At 39.3% G+C, this 17,897-nt stretch overlaps 1 protein-coding gene across 1 annotated transcript in view; it reads left to right on the top strand.

The window, feature by feature from the left end:
* diaph1 (diaphanous related formin 1) overlaps window positions 1–17,897 on the top strand; it is a 119,070-nt gene that overhangs the window by 55,989 nt on the left and 45,184 nt on the right. Inside the window, exon 17 of the mRNA XM_079892031.1 lies at window positions 73–187. Coding sequence (XP_079748157.1) covers window positions 73–187 — 115 coding nt within the window. The remainder of the gene's footprint in view (window positions 1–72; window positions 188–17,897) is intronic.

Genomic DNA, 17,897 nt, shown 5'->3' with positions numbered 1-17,897 from the left:
TATGAAGCGTGTGAATGGGTAAAGTAGAATGAAAGGGATGAAGGTGCTGACGAGTGTTTTATGTCGTGCTAGATCGCAGCGGAGGATCTTTCTGAGAGCAGTTTCTGGGTGAAGGCGAAGGAGGAGCGCTATGAGAACAAGGAGCTGTTTGCCAAACTCACTCTGACCTTCTCCACACAGACCAAGAGTGAGTTGATCCATCCTCCAGTCACATCACACACACATCTCACACACATCACACATTAAACCTCTCTCTCTCTCTCTCCTTCTCTGAACACAGCCTCTAAAGGTAAGAGATGCCCCTTGCTCTGTGCTTGCGCATCTGTGTGTGTGTGTGTGTCTGCTGAGACTCTCCCCGGGGTACTGGGTCAAACAGGGATGTGGAAGAGATGACTGTCATCTCAGTGTAGAGAACAACATCAGGACCGGCGCTTAGTCTAATGATGACCGAGACAGAGTTTAGCGAAAGAAAGCGTGAATTTCATGAAAACATTTCTTTTTTTTTTTATAAAGGGACAATGTACATTAATCAACATTCATGAATATAAATACCCAAATTAGCCCAAAGGCTGGTTTTCATTGGCAGTCCCTTTGCCAGATGTTATTAAGCTTAAAAACTAGAGAAAAGAAAAACAATAATCAACTCTGTAAAATTCAATTAAACAACACGTTATACAAAAAGACAATTGAATAAAAATATGAAATTGAATAAAATTAAATGTCTACATTTCACCAAAAAAACCAAAAGAAAAACTACTTTGAAGCATAAAGAAAATGAAGCCAGATTTAGGATCGATAAGATTTGTTGCATTGTGCATTATTCTCATTACAAACAAGTACATTTTCCTCTCAAATGTTCGTAATTGTAAGGCTAAAAAAATCTGAATCTTTACCCTTTTTTTTTTCTTTAAAAAAAATACAATTCTCATTATTCTAGATTTATTTTTTCTTTAAAAAAAATACAATTCTCATTATTCTAGATTTATTTTTTCTTTAAAAAAAATACAATTCTCATTATTCTAGATTTAGATCCTTATTAATTTACTGCAGTAATTCTTTATCAACTGTTTTATTTGTTTAATTATTCCTGATTATTGTTTGGCTTTGTGATTTTATTACTGATTTTACTAAATATTAAATACTAGTCTACTTCATCGTTTACTTAAACTTTAAATTTAGAAATGTCAACTTTGCAACTAACTGTAGTAAAATTGTATAAACGTTTAAGATAAAGTACTGAAATTACTAAAGACTAAAACTGATGTAGTAAGTTATGTTACTAAATATAATAAAAAACTGAAAAAGAAAACGTAAATCACAACAAAATTACTAAAACTTAAAGTAAATTAAAATATAAATATAATAAAAATCTATCAAAATAAAAGCTAATTTAAAATAGATTTTATATTATTTATTATTTATGTTATGTATTTATATATTATTATAAAATAATGATATAGTATATAAAAATACGTAAATAACATTAGTATCTTGTCCTCCATTTCTTGACGTTTGATGAAAATATTATTTTATATTAATTTAATTTTCTAGAAATTATTATATTGATTATTTCTTGGTTTTATTCATTATTTGTAATAATTGTTTTTATTTACCAATTGTATTTATTTATTATAAATACAGTGTTTCCTTTTAAAATGAGCAATAATTACTACCATGATGTACAAATACAATGAATTATGATACAGGTTATCATTTTGCTGTAGTATTAATTGATTTGTGGTAAATGTATTAATTTCAAAAACAAAAAACAAACAAAGCAAAAACAAAAGTATAAAAGCATAACAATGCAAAAAAACACACAAAAAACAAGGATTTGAGCGAAAATAATCTTATTTTTTCCATCATATTTTGGTTTGAAAAATGACCCGCACATGTTCTTGAAGTGTTTCCTGAGATTCGCCTGGATGTCATATTTTCGGTGACTGTATGCAAAAGCCCCTCATGAATTAGAAATGAGCAAGAAGCAAGTGTCAGATGTGTGTGTGTGTGTTTCCTGCCACCTGCTCTTTGTCCTCTAAGAGTGGCCTTTACAGTTTTATTGCATATTTATATCTGATACGATATACAGCACTGTCAACTTTAACAAGGTGTGTGTGAGTTTTTTAGGCCTGTGTATGTGGTTGCGCCCTTCAGCAAATGACCTTCAAAGAGTGTGATGTTGTCATGCATCCGCCGCAGTCTCTCTCTCTATCTCACACACACACACACACACACACACACACACACACACACACACACACACACACACACACACACACACACACACACACACAGAGAGACAGTGTTTTTTGTTTTGAATATGGAAAACGAAACCTTGAAATGTCATCTTTGGCAGCTGTTTTCCTCAGGACCACCTGAGCTCGCTGTGTGTGTGTGTGTGTGTGTGTGTGTGTGTGCGTGCGCGTCCAGCTGTCTGAGTTGATGTAGGATAACCTTTTCTGATATCTGACTGTAAATGAATGCTGCCCTTTTCAGATCTTCCATCTGTCCGATCCTGTCCGTAAAACACGAGCTTGTGTGTGTGTGTGTCCTTGAGCAATTCTTTTCCATCAGACGGCCGCAGCCATATCTCTCTCTCTCTCACCTCCAGTCACATCACTCTCTCCAGCCGAGCGAAAGGACGCCACCGACAGCCAGGGCTGACCTCTGACCTCTGCTGACGGTGGGGTCGCGGGTCGATGACCTCTTCAGTGAGGTCACGCCACTGATTGTTGATTTAATTTGACAGGACCTCAAGCACATTATCTTCCTCTTCCATTCCGAGGGTGTTACTGTTGCTCATTCTCAGTGTTAGTGATTTGAACGCATCCTGATTGCAAATAGGGATATGACAACACACAGATAATGTGTTGAAATGCATGTGCTGTGATGTGTCATTCACGCTCACAATGCAACACATACCTTGTGTTTTCATGGCCTTTGTGATGGTCTTTCTCATAAAACTTAAAGGATTTGTTAAAGGGATAGTTCATCCAAAAATGAAAATTCTGTCATCATTTACTCTTCCTCAAGTTGTTCCAAACCTGTATGACTTTCTTTCTTCTGCTGAACACAAAAGAAGATATTTTAAAGAGGGTTGGTAATTAAACAGTTGCTGGTCCCCATTGACTTCCATAGTATTTTTTTTTTCCTACTATGGAAGTCAATGGGGTCCATCAGTCGTTTGGTTACCGACTTACTTCTAAATATCTTCTTTTGTGTTCAGCAGAAGAAAGAAAGTCATACAGGTTTGGAACAACTTGAGGAAGAGTAAATGATGACAGCATTTTCATTTTTGGGTGAACTATCCCTTTAATATCCAATGTTTGTCAGTCCATAAAGTCCATTTTGATGATTAATTTATAGCGGAATTATAGATTTGGGGCTGATTAACATGGAAGAAATAGCTTATATTGCTAGTGAATCACTTCACATCCGGTTAGTTCAGCATTGAACTTGTCATGAATGATTATTCCCTTCATGTGTGCTGTTACTTTACTAAGTCATCAGTAAATCACCAATTTAAATTTACCAATTTAGTTAAAAATCATAATTTTCATCCGCTGGACCAGAAAACAAGGGAAAAAATCCCACGGATGTGCATTCAAAGGGCCCTATCTTGCACCCAGCGCAATTGACTTTGTACAGCGACGCATGTATCATTCCTATTTTGCACCCGCGCACAGCGGACTTTTCCCTCGACAGACGCATGTCGGTAAATTAGGGAATGAACTTGCACTCCCGGGGGCGTTTCAGTGAAAAGAGGAGGCGTGTTCCGGCGCAAACGTTCCCTGGTGCTATTTTGCAGTTTTAGAAAACAATTCCACCACTGACCAGGAAAAACCTAGTCTAAAGTCAGTGGCGCGTTCAGAGGCTATTTTAAGGGCACATGTTTGGCCATAATGTAGCGTGTGCACAACGCACACACACTTTGCTTCTCTCATCTACACAGACGCAGCAGTTCCAATTTTTGCAAACCATACATAATTACAAGGAAATATATTCCACACGAGGGAAATCATTGTGGTGTCCATGAAGATGTGAAAAATAGGCATAAATCTAGCTTACACATTACCCAAATTATTTGTTTAACCAAAGCTTATTTGTGTGGGTTTCTCCATCCCCATACAATGTCACTTCTCTGTGTTTTACGGCCCTGACGAGAACGTCGGTCTCCTCGGCTGTGAACCGCTCCTGGCAAATCCGCCGTTATAATAGCAATCCGCCATGGAACAAGCGCGCCTGCTCTTAAAGGGAATGTGAGATGACGCTCTGATTGGTTTATTTCACGTTACGCCCAAACCACACCTATGAATAATGAAGCTACTTCAGACCAACTCATTTTAGATTTGCGTCGGGCGCAAGAGTAATTTATCCCGCCGGTATAATAGCAACAGCGCCTGAGATCCGCCCACAAAGTTACTTGCGTTTCGCATTTGATACTTTCGTTTCAGATTGTTAAAATAGGGCCCAAAGACTCAAACCATATCTACAGACTTCAGACCACCTAGCAACCACCCAGAACAGTGTAGCAACGGCCTGGCAGTGCGTTTTCCACAGGCTATCGCCGCTCTACTTCATTGAAAGATATAAAAATGTAGATTGCTTTCTTGATCGCGTTTATATCGGTGCATGTGCAGGCCAGAGACTCATTTCTCCATTTTCTAAGCCAAATGCTGAGGCATTTTTATAGAGGCTATTTGAGTTTTGATGACTGAACCTGTAGAGAGAGAGAGAGAGAGAAAGAGAAAGAGAGAGAGAGATTTCTCGATGGAGGGCGGTTTTATTTTCCTGCAATTTTCCTTCCACTTCTGCGTTTAAAAGCGAGTCAGGTTTGTTGTGTGTGTTATTGATTGGCTTCTCTCTGTGAGTGTTTTAATGTTTCTCTCCGTCTCGCTGGTGTCCTGCTTTTCCCGTCTCCACGGAGACCAGCTGAGTCTCTCAGGATCTCGTTCAGCCACTCACCTCTGCTCTCACACACACAAACACGAGCACGCGTACGTCTCCTCCTCTGATGTATACTCCGACCTACTTTATTATCTCACACACACACACACTTGCGGCTGGTCTCGTCTCATATCAGTCCCTGCTGTCCAGACTCACTTAGAGTTATAGACCCAGAGTCACAAGTGTGACAGCAGAGGACACACGCATACATCTCAACCAAAAGAGTGGGATGCAAATGTACGACTCTTGCTGTTTTCTGTGCTTCCTTCTGATCTCACTGTATTAGTCATGAACTTGAATTATAGCCAGACTAATGTGACTATAGATCTTCTGTAGCTCCGCCCCTTTTCAACGCTGCGCTTGTTGTGTTCTGGTTTGTGTTTCCACCACATGAAGGTAAGATCTTACGGATTTATGAATAAACCTCTCGTTTTAAAATCTCCCCGGTCTACTTACATTTGCTATGACATCCGCATCAATCATTACAATGCTCATGATAACTTTCGTTAACTCTACAATAAGTAAACCCACTTCACAAGCTAATTAAAACGCAAGTTCAAACACACTATTCTAAAGATGGCTGTGCACTTGTTTCTCTAGTGCATAAGGTCTATAAGGCATGTAGATATCAAGTTATTATAAACTTGGGCTGTGAAAAGATTAATCGCGATTAATCGCATCCAAAATAAAAGTCTGTTTACATAATATATATGTGTGTACTGTGTATAATTATTTTGTATATATAAATACACACACATGCATGTACAAAATTAAGAAATATTTGCATATATATATATATATATATATATATATATATATATATATATATATATATATATATATATATATATATATATATATATATAACATTTTTCTTAAATATATACATGCATGTGTGTGTATTTATATTTACAAAATAATTATACACAGTACGCACACATATATTATGTAAACACAGACTTTTATTTTGGATGCAATTAATCGCGATTAATCTTTTCACAGACCTATTATAAATATTAAATTAACATCATGATATTCTGTAAAGATGTTTTGAAACAATGTGTGTTGTAAAAAGCACTATACAAATACATTTGACTTGACTTGAACTTGAATATCAGCCAGACAATAAATCTACAATATTTGCTATTTTGAGATGATTGAAAGCTGTTTTGACTCGTCTCTCAGTTAGTATTTCATTGACGATGGGGGAAGACTTAAAACATTAGCCAAAAGTGTTAAACATTATGGCCTGGTTTCACAGACACAGCTTAGTTGCATAAACTGCTAATATAACTTTAAGTCAGTTGCATAAAAACATAGATTGGTCTAATTTGATACCGAAAAGTAAGACTGATTACCCTTAACTAACTGCTAGTTGGACATAATGGTTCATAAGATAAAGTCTTAACATGATGGCTGTTTATGCACCTGGCAGCAGGATTAGTCAAATCAGGACATTTAAGTAGCTTTTATAAACATGCCTTAGAAAAACACATTACTGATGTGCATCTTAAGACAAAACAATGACACTGATATATTTTAAGACTTGTCCGTGCAATTTGCTCTCAGTTACAGCTCAAACATGCATTTTAGTCTGGGACCAGACCTAAACCTTGTCTGTGAAGCCGAGGGTAAATATGTTAACTTGAGACTAGTGTGTGAAATTATTGCCTTTGGTAATCTCTAAATCACAAATTAGTGTTTCAAAAAGTTAGTAACTCAACAGATCCATAATTTGTATTGGTACTTTCACGCCGTTTAGATCGATATCTTCCTGCTTGACCCTCATTTGCTCACTCATTTGTAGTGAAGGCGTTCGACTTCTAAAGGTCGACAGGGTGTTTTGCTGTCGTCTACCTCGTGTCTCAGTAGAATGTTAATTGAGCCCCACTTACATAAAACAAAATGTCTTAAACGCTTCTTCCTGAATCTATGCGGAGGTTTGGCAATTATAGAGGGAATTTACACACATCATTTTTAAAGAGACCGTAGCAGAAAGTTCTTGGTTCTCAAGAATCTCATGGCTCATATTTACCCCAAAATCTAAAGGGGAAAAATTATGCATTTATTTATTTATTTATTTATTTATTTATTTATTTATTTATTTATTTATTTAGCATCATTATATTTATATTCATCATTTCAACAATATATTATTGTTGTTGTTGTTGTTTTTGTTTTTTATAATGATGATGATTATTTAGTTTTTATTTATTTCTTGTAAAGAGACTGGATCCAATATTCCTTACACTGAGCTTTGATCTAGAATTTTTCACAAAAAAAAAAAAAAATCTGTTTTACAGTAATGAGAATCTAATTAGAATCAATAAATTACAAAAAGATTCCTAATGTCCATATAACGATTACGGTAATATTGGGTGAAATGTGCTACATTGTCACAACAAATATTGTACTGGTCCTGCAAATAGTCCACGTTCTCTTTTAAGCCAAATATTGCTATTATTTTTTTTAGTTTGGGGTGAAATATGATTATTCTTTTCAGTTGATTCTGGTACATTCTGTCCTCATATCTCGCTGTTCTCATATTTTGTGTCCCCAGAAGACCGTCATGTCTAAATCCTTCATAAAATTCTCTTAATACCTTCTTGTTTTGGTCCTCACGGGCGGTTGGAACACATTGCTCATCTGCTGTGTTTGTCTATAAGGGTCTCAATCTTAATGTGTCCTTCATAAAACAGTCTTCAGAATGGACCACCTGCTTCAACGATTCCCAAAAGCCCAGATATAAAGTCAGGTCTTAATGTCCTCATAAACCCAGAGGTTCCCTGAAGTGCGCTGATATGAGCGTGTCTGTTTATACGGGCTGTTCTTATCTCAGTGGTGTGGTTTTGTGCCATTAACTGCTGCTTTACGGTCCCTCAGAGTCTGTCGTTCTCTTATATTGGAAGCAGTTTTGTGCGGCTCAGCTGGTGGGATGTAGGAAATTGCTCTTGACCGGCCTATCGGAAGTAAAAGGACTTCCGTAATATCTTCGGAATGTTCTTCCTACCGTTTTATTCTCCTGCATCAATCTCTCGCTCTCTCCATCTGGTTATCTGCGCGTTCATACGTTTCGCTTTTCCTATTATAACTGATAATGAAAAGGAGTCATATAAATGAAAACAGGATTTTTCTTGACACTTTTTGAAATAAGACTTTAAGGACTTAAAGTTTTCCCTCCGCTCCACACAAACTGAAAAAAAATAAAAATAATTAAACCTGAAGTTAAATTAACATTTTAACTATTTTTCGGTGGAAAATAGTCAAATAAAACTCCCTTGAAAGGCTCGTCACATTTATTTATATAACACTTTATAGATTACAGATTTTCAAAGCAGCTTTACATTAATAAACCGCTAAATAACTGTGTTAGCCCCGTTTACATCAAGAATGATGACTATATTAGTGTGTACACAAACACACAATATTGTTCTGTTTATTCTAAGTTCACACCAAGTATGAAACAAGCTCAATTTCAGCTGTAAATGTACATGTTTCATAAGTGTAGAATATCACAATTTTAAGACAAGCATTTGTTTAGTAATGGATGGAGAAACAGAGGGAATCATTCGTTATTGTTGTTGCACTTCGAGGCCACGTTGGTTGTACCCAAGTTTGAGTTTTGTTGAACTTTCTCATGAGGCAAATGGAAAATATCTTGTGAAAACAATAATAATGACCATAAATCACATCCAGAGTCTCGGGGAGAGTAAATTGCTGAAACTGTCGTGGGAGAATAAGATGAATTTTTCTCCCTGCGTGAAATTAATGCTGTTAATGCTGAAGAAGTGTGTTTGTTTACAACTAATATTAGTCGGATTTCACGTTGGTAATTTGATTTCTATTAAAAGAATTAGATTTGCACTTTTTCAGAAGAAATCTGAACACTGCTGTGATAAGAGTGTTGTGGTTGGTTTGTCTATAGGCCCTGGGGCCGGTTTCACAAAGCTATTTTAGACCGGTCTATAGTGTTAGACGAGTCTAAAATTTGCTCATAGACTAGTCTAATGCAAGTTAGACTGTTTCACAAAAATAAAGACTGACTTAATTTAGACCAAAAAAATTAGACACCTTACCTCCAGGCTAACTGAGGTCTAAGACTCTGTTACCTTGGCAACCAGCAGTAACAATCAGTTACATTACAAACAGCCAAAAGAAAAGGGGAAATGGCTCATAATTTAAACATTTCTTCTTGTTACTACATTCTCTGCTAAATTTCCCAAGTAAAATGTCCTTGTAACTGTTATACTCCTCCGCTGGGGTAAACTGCACTGAGCGGTTGAATGCGCTTACTTGATCCGCCATGTTTTTAGTTTTGAAAAGTGTCTTATTTTACCCAGAATGCATTCCAGAGTAGTCCTACTTAAGATAGTCAGAGTCTTAAGTGCTTTGTGCAACGGTCTGATTTAGATGTCTATCTGAAGTCTGACTATCTACAATATCTAAGCCATAGTCAAAGTCTATCTTTGTGAAACCGGCCCCTGGTATACTTCATTTTCCACGTTCCGCATCAACCGCATTTTTTGTATCTCTCTTTACGCTCTCTTCTTCGACTTCTGCACTGTACATCATTAGTGGACTCTTCGGTCTCAACATTCACATTGCGCATGCGCTGTTGTACGCCGCACCATCCACAAAAATTGTCACGCTGAACGTGGATGGCTGAAGTATAGACCTTATTCACAGCAGCGCCATCTTTGAATGAAAGTGAGGCTGAGGAACAGACACACATCTCTTCAGTGGGTTGAACTGTTATTAAGTGTGCTTTTGGATTGTTCTGTTGACGAAACGCTGCAAAAATATATTTCCTAGAAATCACAGTAGGCCGTTAAACTCCAGACAACATGAACTGTGGAAAATGGTGTGATCTAGGAGCTTTATGCAGTCTATCCCTCAAAGCCTCACTTTCATACCTGTTATGACTCATGACACTGCTCTGAAAAAGGTCTGTACTAAAAATATGGATGTAACTTTGCTTTTCATTTATTGCTTAAAGCTCACTTGAAATACTTTGATACCACAGCAAAAACTTCAAGTTTTTTTTTTTTTCAAAGTTCAAACAAGTGAACAGTCAGTAATAAAATAAGAACAAACACACAAATTACAAGCATAGATTAATAGAAAATAACACTATTGTGTTCACTGTAGAAATTAAATCTGGATAAATCTTTGTTAAAGCTGTATTTTGTTGTTTTATTAACATGACACTAACCGCATCAGAATTATTAGGCTGCTGTCACTTTAAGACTGAATGCACGTGCCGAATATACTGGTACACATCTGGTTTCTTTCTCAACTGTTTACGTTCACTTAAGACTTAAGACGCCACAAGCCACGTAGTTCGAGATGTCGTTCGTGCCGACGAGTTATGCAATTTTCAGTGCATGTCTGTGTGAGGAAAAATGACACAAGGTCTTGAAGCTCCGCCCTCTGTGCCGGGAGCAGCAGCTCATTTGCATTTAAAGGAACAGACACAAATTGGTGTGTTTTTGATCACCCTCAAAAAGTGACAATTTTAACATGCTGTAAAAAAATATCGGTGGCGTATTTTGAACTAAACCTTCACACACACACTCTGGGGACATCAGAGACTTATTTTACATTTTGTGAAAAGGGCATTATACCACCCCTTTAACAAAAAAAATCGTTAAAGATGCCACAAGCCACGTAGTTCGAGATGTCGTTCGTGCCGACGAGTTATGCACCAAAGTTGAATATCAGTGTGAGGAGTTTGTTCAAATAACTCATCAAATGAGCAAACAACACTAATGAAATGCCTCTGTGATCGCGCTCAGTAATGCATTCAGCTCGGGTTTGAGGTTCTAATGGATGAATATCTGCGGACGAATGAGATTTCTTTGTGTTTTTGCTGTGTGAAGAGAGTTCGAGTGAATGCATAATCTCACATCTGGCTCTTTCATTCACGTTGAGGTTAATGCACGGCACACGCGCACAGAGACGCTGTACGGTCCACTTCTGTTGTGCTTTGTACTTTAGTATTCTGTGCGCATTGTAGATCTCGTCTTGTTTTTGAAGCTGTTTGCTGTTTTTCCAAAGATGAGCCCCATAATGTGTTTATGTGATAGTCGCATTATCTTTAATGCTTTCTAGAAACAGCGTTTAATGCGTTAAGGTGCCCATCTTTTTCTTGAAGGTGAAGTTTGGTCTGTCAGTCCTTCTAAGCTCGTTTCTGACCCTCTTCTCGCATTCGGGTTGCATAACGTGTTGTTTTGCGCATTCATACCTTCTTTATCACCCTCAAACACATCTGTTCATTGGCCTCACCGGCTCTGCCAAACGCAACAGATTATCGAGCAAGCCGTCTGTGCCTTTGTGCGGCCGCCGGTTCTTCGTTCCAGCATTCGTTTGCATTCAAATGTTTGCTGGAGCCACAGATACGTTTCTGCGCTCGCTCCGTTTAATCTGCGCTTTATCTTTGTGAGATTAGCCACTTTTTAAACGAGCTCCAGAGAGAGAGAGAGAGGAAAGTGTGTTCTTTTGTGAATTTTAATTCTTATCCCCGTTTAGGAGGATGCAAAAGAGAGAAGGAGATTTCTAATGGGGATTTGGAGAAACGCTGGTAAATAGGCAAAGAACTGTGAAAAGCGATAAATCACACGCTCCACATGCGACCTACCCACAGAAGAAGCAGCGAGCGACGGGGTGCGTATTTGTGTCTCTTACCATATGCACTCGAGCATATGGCGTTATTTGAATATGACCCAGTGTGCCGCACAAAGGAGAGAAATGTTCATGTCTTGGCGTATATTTGACACCTCAAATATTAAAGCGTCACATGGTCGCGTTTTCCTCCTCCAGCGGGCGAGGGAGATGTGGAGAAATGCACACAAACATGCAGCGCTGATTGAAGATGGAGATCGTTTTTAATTCCTCCTTTTTTTTTTTAACCACGCACCCTGCAGGCGTTAAGCTCACAGTGGCGCATTTTATGTCGCGAGCGTTTGATGCTTCTAATAACTGGGAAGAAACCACAGAGAGATGCGTCTTCAAAGATACAGATGACAAGATATCAGAAGTCACACGCGTGCTCTTATCGCGGCGGAAAAGCGGGATCTGGGGCCGCGGTCGGGCGTTTACGCGTGTGCAATTAAATTAAGCTGAGGGAGATGTCACGGCTGTGAGATTATCAGAGATTTTGCTTCGTGTTATCAAATATCATCAAAGTTGGAGAGTTATACTGTACTTTATACACGCACACACTCAGGCACACAGGCTTGCACACACGCAGTGAAACTAATTTGCATTTTCAAAGAAATTAAAGCCCCGTGCCTAAAGCTGATAGCAGCATGCTGATTCTCTCTCTCTCTCTCTCTCTCTCTCTCTCTCTCTCTCTCTCTCTCTCAGAATTTTCATATTATTTTTCCGTTTTAATCGCTGATTATGGTGTCTAACTCTTGCTTCAGGCCCAAACAGACAAAAAATAATTACGCACTCTGAACCTCGGAACAAAACTCTCGCCGAATTGAAGATGTCAGAGCCTTGGAAAGTAGGTTTCTGCGGTCGACTTTAATTCAAACAGCGTTTCGGAGGAACTTGCGTTCGGCTGTTTCACCTAAAGAAACTTTTCCAATTTATTCTGATTAAATTTTACATCAGCACTCTGACTCTGAGTTTGTTTTCTGAAGTTTTATGAAACGTTCAGTGTTCAGTTGAGCATAGTTTGGTCTGATTCGTCAAATCTTTCTTTTTTCCCCCTCAAGTGAACAACTCGTGCATGAAGAAGCATTCTTTGTTAGCGAGTCTTGATGAAGTGACATTTTAACAATCGTGGTATTTAAAGCGTCTTACATTTCAAACTGACCTTAATTTACAACCTTTAAAGCACAAGGGTGTGTGTTAATTTCTGGAGTCCTACTTTGTGTGTGTGTGTGTGTGTCTTTGAGTCCTGTTTTTTCCTGCAGGCACATTTAATTTTTCACCATGCTTCTGTTGTAGCATGGAAATGCATGTTGTTGTTCCCCCTCGTCTCATTTTCATGACCTCTTTCTCATTTTCCTTTCCCAATTTCATTCGTGCGTTTCCACTAGTAACATTCATCATTTCTCCTTCTCTTTTTTCCTTCACCCGGTAGCTTGTTCTCCTTTCATTTCTGCTGTTTAATATGTCACCTTTCTCCTCTCTCTCTCTCTCTCTCTCTCTCTCTCTCTCTCTCTCTCTCTCTCTCTCTCTCTCTCTCTCTCTCTCTTTCTTTCTTTCTTTCTTTCTTTCTTTCTTTCTTTCTTTCTTTCTTTCTTTCTTTCTTTCTTTCTCTCTCTCTCTCTCTCTCTCTCTCTCTCTCTCTCTCTCTCTCTCTCTCTCTCTCTCTCTCTCTCTCTCTCTCTCTCTCTCTCTCTCTCTCTAAATTATTCTTGCTGGATATTCCGACTCCTCCATTTGTCTGGGTTCTAATCAGAGCAGCTTCGGCTCTTAATGCAGTCCTTGAGAGATTCCCTGCAGACATTCATTCATTTTGTCCATTTTCATCTGCTTTAACCTGCTCCTCTCCCTCCACCCTCCGCATCTCTGAATATTTAAAGAGCACCTATTAAAAATACAGGGAGAGTGAGACGGGTTTCTGCTAACACCACTTTTACATTTATATCTAAAAACCCAACCTCTGTTTCTGCTCAATTATTCATGACACACTTCTCGTTTTCATCTATCCATCTGTTTCTCATTCGGCCACATCTATCTGTTTGTCTTTCTGTCTCTCTATCACAACCGCTTTTGTTTTACTTTATCCACTCCTCTGAGTGCTTTATCTGTCCGTCCATCCATCATCTATCTGTCTGTCGTTCTATCCATCTATCTGTATGTTGTTCTATCTATCCATCTATCCGTCTGTCTGTCGTTCTATCTATCTTATCTATCCATCAGTCTGTCTGTCTGTCGTTCTATCTATCCATCTATCCGTCTGTCGTTCTACCTATCTATCTATCCATCCATCTGTCTGTCATTCTATCTATCCATCTATCTGTCTGTCTGTCGTTCTATCTATCATCTATCCGTCTGTCTGTCATTCTATCCATCCATCCATCCATCCATCCATCCATCCATCCATCCATCCATCCATCCATCCATCCATCCATCCATCCATCCATCCATCCATCCATCCATCCATCCATCCATCCATCCATCCATCCATCCATCCATCCATCCATCCATCCATCCATCCATCCATTGTTCTATCTGTCTGTCGTTCTATCTATCCGTATCCGTCTGTCTGTCATTCTATTGGTCATTCTATTTATCTGTCCATCCATCCAGTTTATCCGTCTATGTATCATTCTATCTTTGTCTGTCTGTCTCCTATTGGTCACTTGGTGTTTTATACAATGTTCGGTGCATATTGCTCTATCCATCATTCTGTCTTCCTGCCTCTCTCTCTCTCTCTCTCTCTCTCTCTCTCTCTCTCTCTCTCTCTCTCTCTCTCTCTCTCTCTCTAAACTTTTGTCCTGCTTGTTTTGTCACTTCTGTAGATGTTGTGTTCTGTGTTTTGTACGTCACAGTGTTCTGCTTTCTTATCTTCCGTGGGTCATCACGGCTGACACGTTTTCCGCTCTCAGCCTTCAGACGCCTTTACTTGCTTAATTAACAGCGATCTTTGAATTTTAATTAACTCATGCGTTCACAAAGTGCCATTTTCCCCCTCTTTAATGCTGCTGTTGTGTTTGATCGGTGAGCAGACGCAGAGAGAGCGCCCGCAATCAAAGCGACAGACACTCTGATTGAAAGTGACAGAAAAGAGAAAAAGAATCTCAGGCTGCAGAGATGAAAGTGTGTAGAAGTGACAGATAAGAAAAGAGAAAGACGAGAGGAGGGAGGGAGTCGTGTTGAAGGGAAGATGACTGTCCGTGTGTGTTAACGTTGAACACGATGCTCGTTGTCGCGAGGATCATCCGTCCCACGTGCGATTGCTCGTCCTGATCTGGAGCTCGACTTCCTGCGACACGCAAACACGGAGCGATGGAGCGAAAAACTGGAACGAGAGATCAGGGGCCATTTTTATGCCTTTATCACCCTCTCGTGCCTCTCCGAGGTCCCGCGAGCCCCGCGGAGAGAGAGATCGAGAGAGCGTTTTAGCACCAAACTACCACAATAACACACAGGCCCGTTGAGGATCAGGAGAGAAATACGCAGGCTTTCTGAATACTTCATGCCACTTAGAGCTGAACGTGTAGAGTCGTTGAGATCCTGAGAGACCCTGAGAGACCCTGAGATCTAGTTAGAAGATAAAGCCTGTTAATGCATCCTCTCCTGACAGCCCTCCATCTCTGTCTCCCGTCTCCCTGCGGGATGGACAGACGGAGGAGAGTTCATGCATTCATTCAGCGAGCGCCAGAGAACGCCGTCTGAATGCAGAACGCCCTGAATGAGTCAGAGAAAGTTTGTGGGTTTATCATGGGTTGTTTTTTTGCTGCGTGTCAGTTCTGGGGTGGAACATCACTAAATTAAAATTACAATTCACAAAACAATAGCATTTATTTGAAATATAAATATTTTGTAACATTATACATTTTTCCTGTCACTTTTGAGCAATTTAATGCATCCTTGCACAATAAACATATTAATTACTTTAAAAAAAAAATAGAAAAAAAATTCTTACTGGCCCCAAACTTTTGAACAACAATATGTTTTCTATGTATCCTCCTATATAGTATACCATATACTTGTTTGGTCATGAGATGCACAAAAACCGCTGACATTTGATGTTCTTGAAATCCAGATCTTCTATTATTTATTTTGCTAGTGCCATTGTTTGAGGCAGAAGTTGACATATCACTCAGTAACCAAGTGAATGTTTTGCATCCCAGTGTAACACTACTCTGAAAGTTAACCAACTGATTACTTACAGTGACTCTGAACACTGAAGTATTTAAATTATGAGTTGCTTTCAGCAATACTGCAGTTTCAAAGTGATTTTCCTTACACTTAAATGTCAAAGCTGCTCTCGAACTCTGGTGACCAATAATAATTCATAACCAGAGATTACGGTCCACCCATAAGACGCGTGAGTGTGAAGACAGTCGTTTTATCAATGTGTGTGTGTGTGTGTGATGATAAGTCTCTTTGAGGCGTGTTCTGGAGTGTCACGCTGCCTCTGGATCTCATGTTGGTCTCTGGTCTACAGTTATCTCATTATAAGGCTCATGGATTGTGGGATCCGGGTTTCAGAAGTCAGAGCTGATAATCCCTGTCATCTGGATTAATTACGACTTTCTTCTGTCATCTGATTGCCTTCATGCATGGGTTGACACTCTCTCTCTTAAACTCTTTTAATAGCTGGATTACATTACAATCTGGATTTGCTTTAGCCTTTACTTTCCCTCTCTTACAGTATTTCCGCCCACTTTCTTTCTACCTAGAAGTGATGATTGGCAAGTCAAGCATTAGTGATTTCAATGAAGCCCTACTTATTCATCATGATAGTGAGATTTACACTGGGGAAATAATCACATGTACTTCAGTTTCTTCTCTAGAATCGTGTTCTGATGTTCTTGTTTTTTTGTTATTCCTGGTCTGGTCATGTGTGATTGTGTTTGTTGTTTATATCAAAATATATGAAAATATGAAAAAAAAAACCATGTTGTAAATGGCTTCCCAAATCCCATGAGCTCTGATTCGATTCTGTGTGTGCTGCTTCAGTTTCTTTCATTAGCTGTGTGTGTGTTAATATTTTAGGCAGGTGTGTGGGTTGTACGGTGGGAACACGGTGTGTGTTAGAGTGAATATTTCAGGTGTCTCTGTGTGTGCGCGCGTATCAGAGTCTCATTATATCAAACCCTCAGGCCTCAAACCTCCAACAAACTCACAGTAGAACACACACACACACACACACACACACACACACACACACACACTCTGTCTGTCTCTCCTGTCCCTTTCAGAGTGTCTGTCTCTCTTTCCGCTTCATTATCAGTTTTTTCCTGAATTCTGAGACCATCACTCGCTCCAATCTAACACACCCTGAGAGAGAGAGGCTTGTTTCTGTCATCTCTGTGTGTGTGTGTGTGTGTGTGTGTGTGTGTGTGTGTGTGTAGAGAGTGTTGTTTTGGCTGGTTGTGTGTGTGTGTCTGAGACAGGTGCAGATTGACATTATTGTTTTGACAGGCTGTTATGATGATGTCTTTAGTAATGTGAAATCTCTTGAGTCTGTCACTTAAGTCTCTCTCTCGATCTCTCTGTTTCTCTCACACTATCATATTGGTTTTATTTGTCGTTTCTTGTGTTAATTCATGGTATTCTACAGCGCTCTGTAATGCTTCATTGTGACTGGTCAATGGCAGCATTCTGCAGTCAACTATTTCTGTACATTAGATGTTTCACAGTGATGCAATCAGTTGACCCTTGAACTCCCCAGAATACCCTAGCAATGCCTTGGTAACCACACACAACACAGGTGAACTCTCTAGCATCCACCAGAACACCTTATCAGTGCCTTGGTAACCTCACACCATACCCTAGCAACCACCCAGAGCACCTTAGCACCCTCATAGCAACCCTCATATTAACACCTTATTAACCACCAAGCAAATCTTAGCAACTTCCAGAACACTGTATCAACCACATAACAACGCCCTGGCGACCACACACAACACCCTAGAATGGTGCTAGTGAGGTTTTCACAGGTGAGTTACATGGCAACCACCCAAAATACCATAGCACTTACATGCAGGGCCTGAAATTAACACCCGACCACACGCCAAATGCGGGTGAATTCTTCAATTGGCGGGTAACACTGTCAATCTACCTGCCACATTGGCAGGCAGCCAATGAGAATCGACCCTTCGCGGGGAGTTTGATTGACAGGCGATCTGGCCAATCATAATCCGCCGAATCCGTCTTTTTTTTGTCCGACAAAGCAGTCAGGAGAGTTCAACGTTGGAGGATTTGAACTTGAAAAAACGGAGTGTACTGAGTAAGCCTACTGACATCTTTCCGCAGTTAAA

This window comes from Squalius cephalus (genome assembly GCF_949319135.1).
Source record: "Squalius cephalus genome assembly, chromosome: 14".
NCBI lineage: Eukaryota > Metazoa > Chordata > Actinopteri > Cypriniformes > Leuciscidae > Squalius > Squalius cephalus.
The sequence above is the reverse complement of the archived record's forward strand: the minus strand, read 5'-3'. Positions and strand labels throughout refer to the sequence as shown.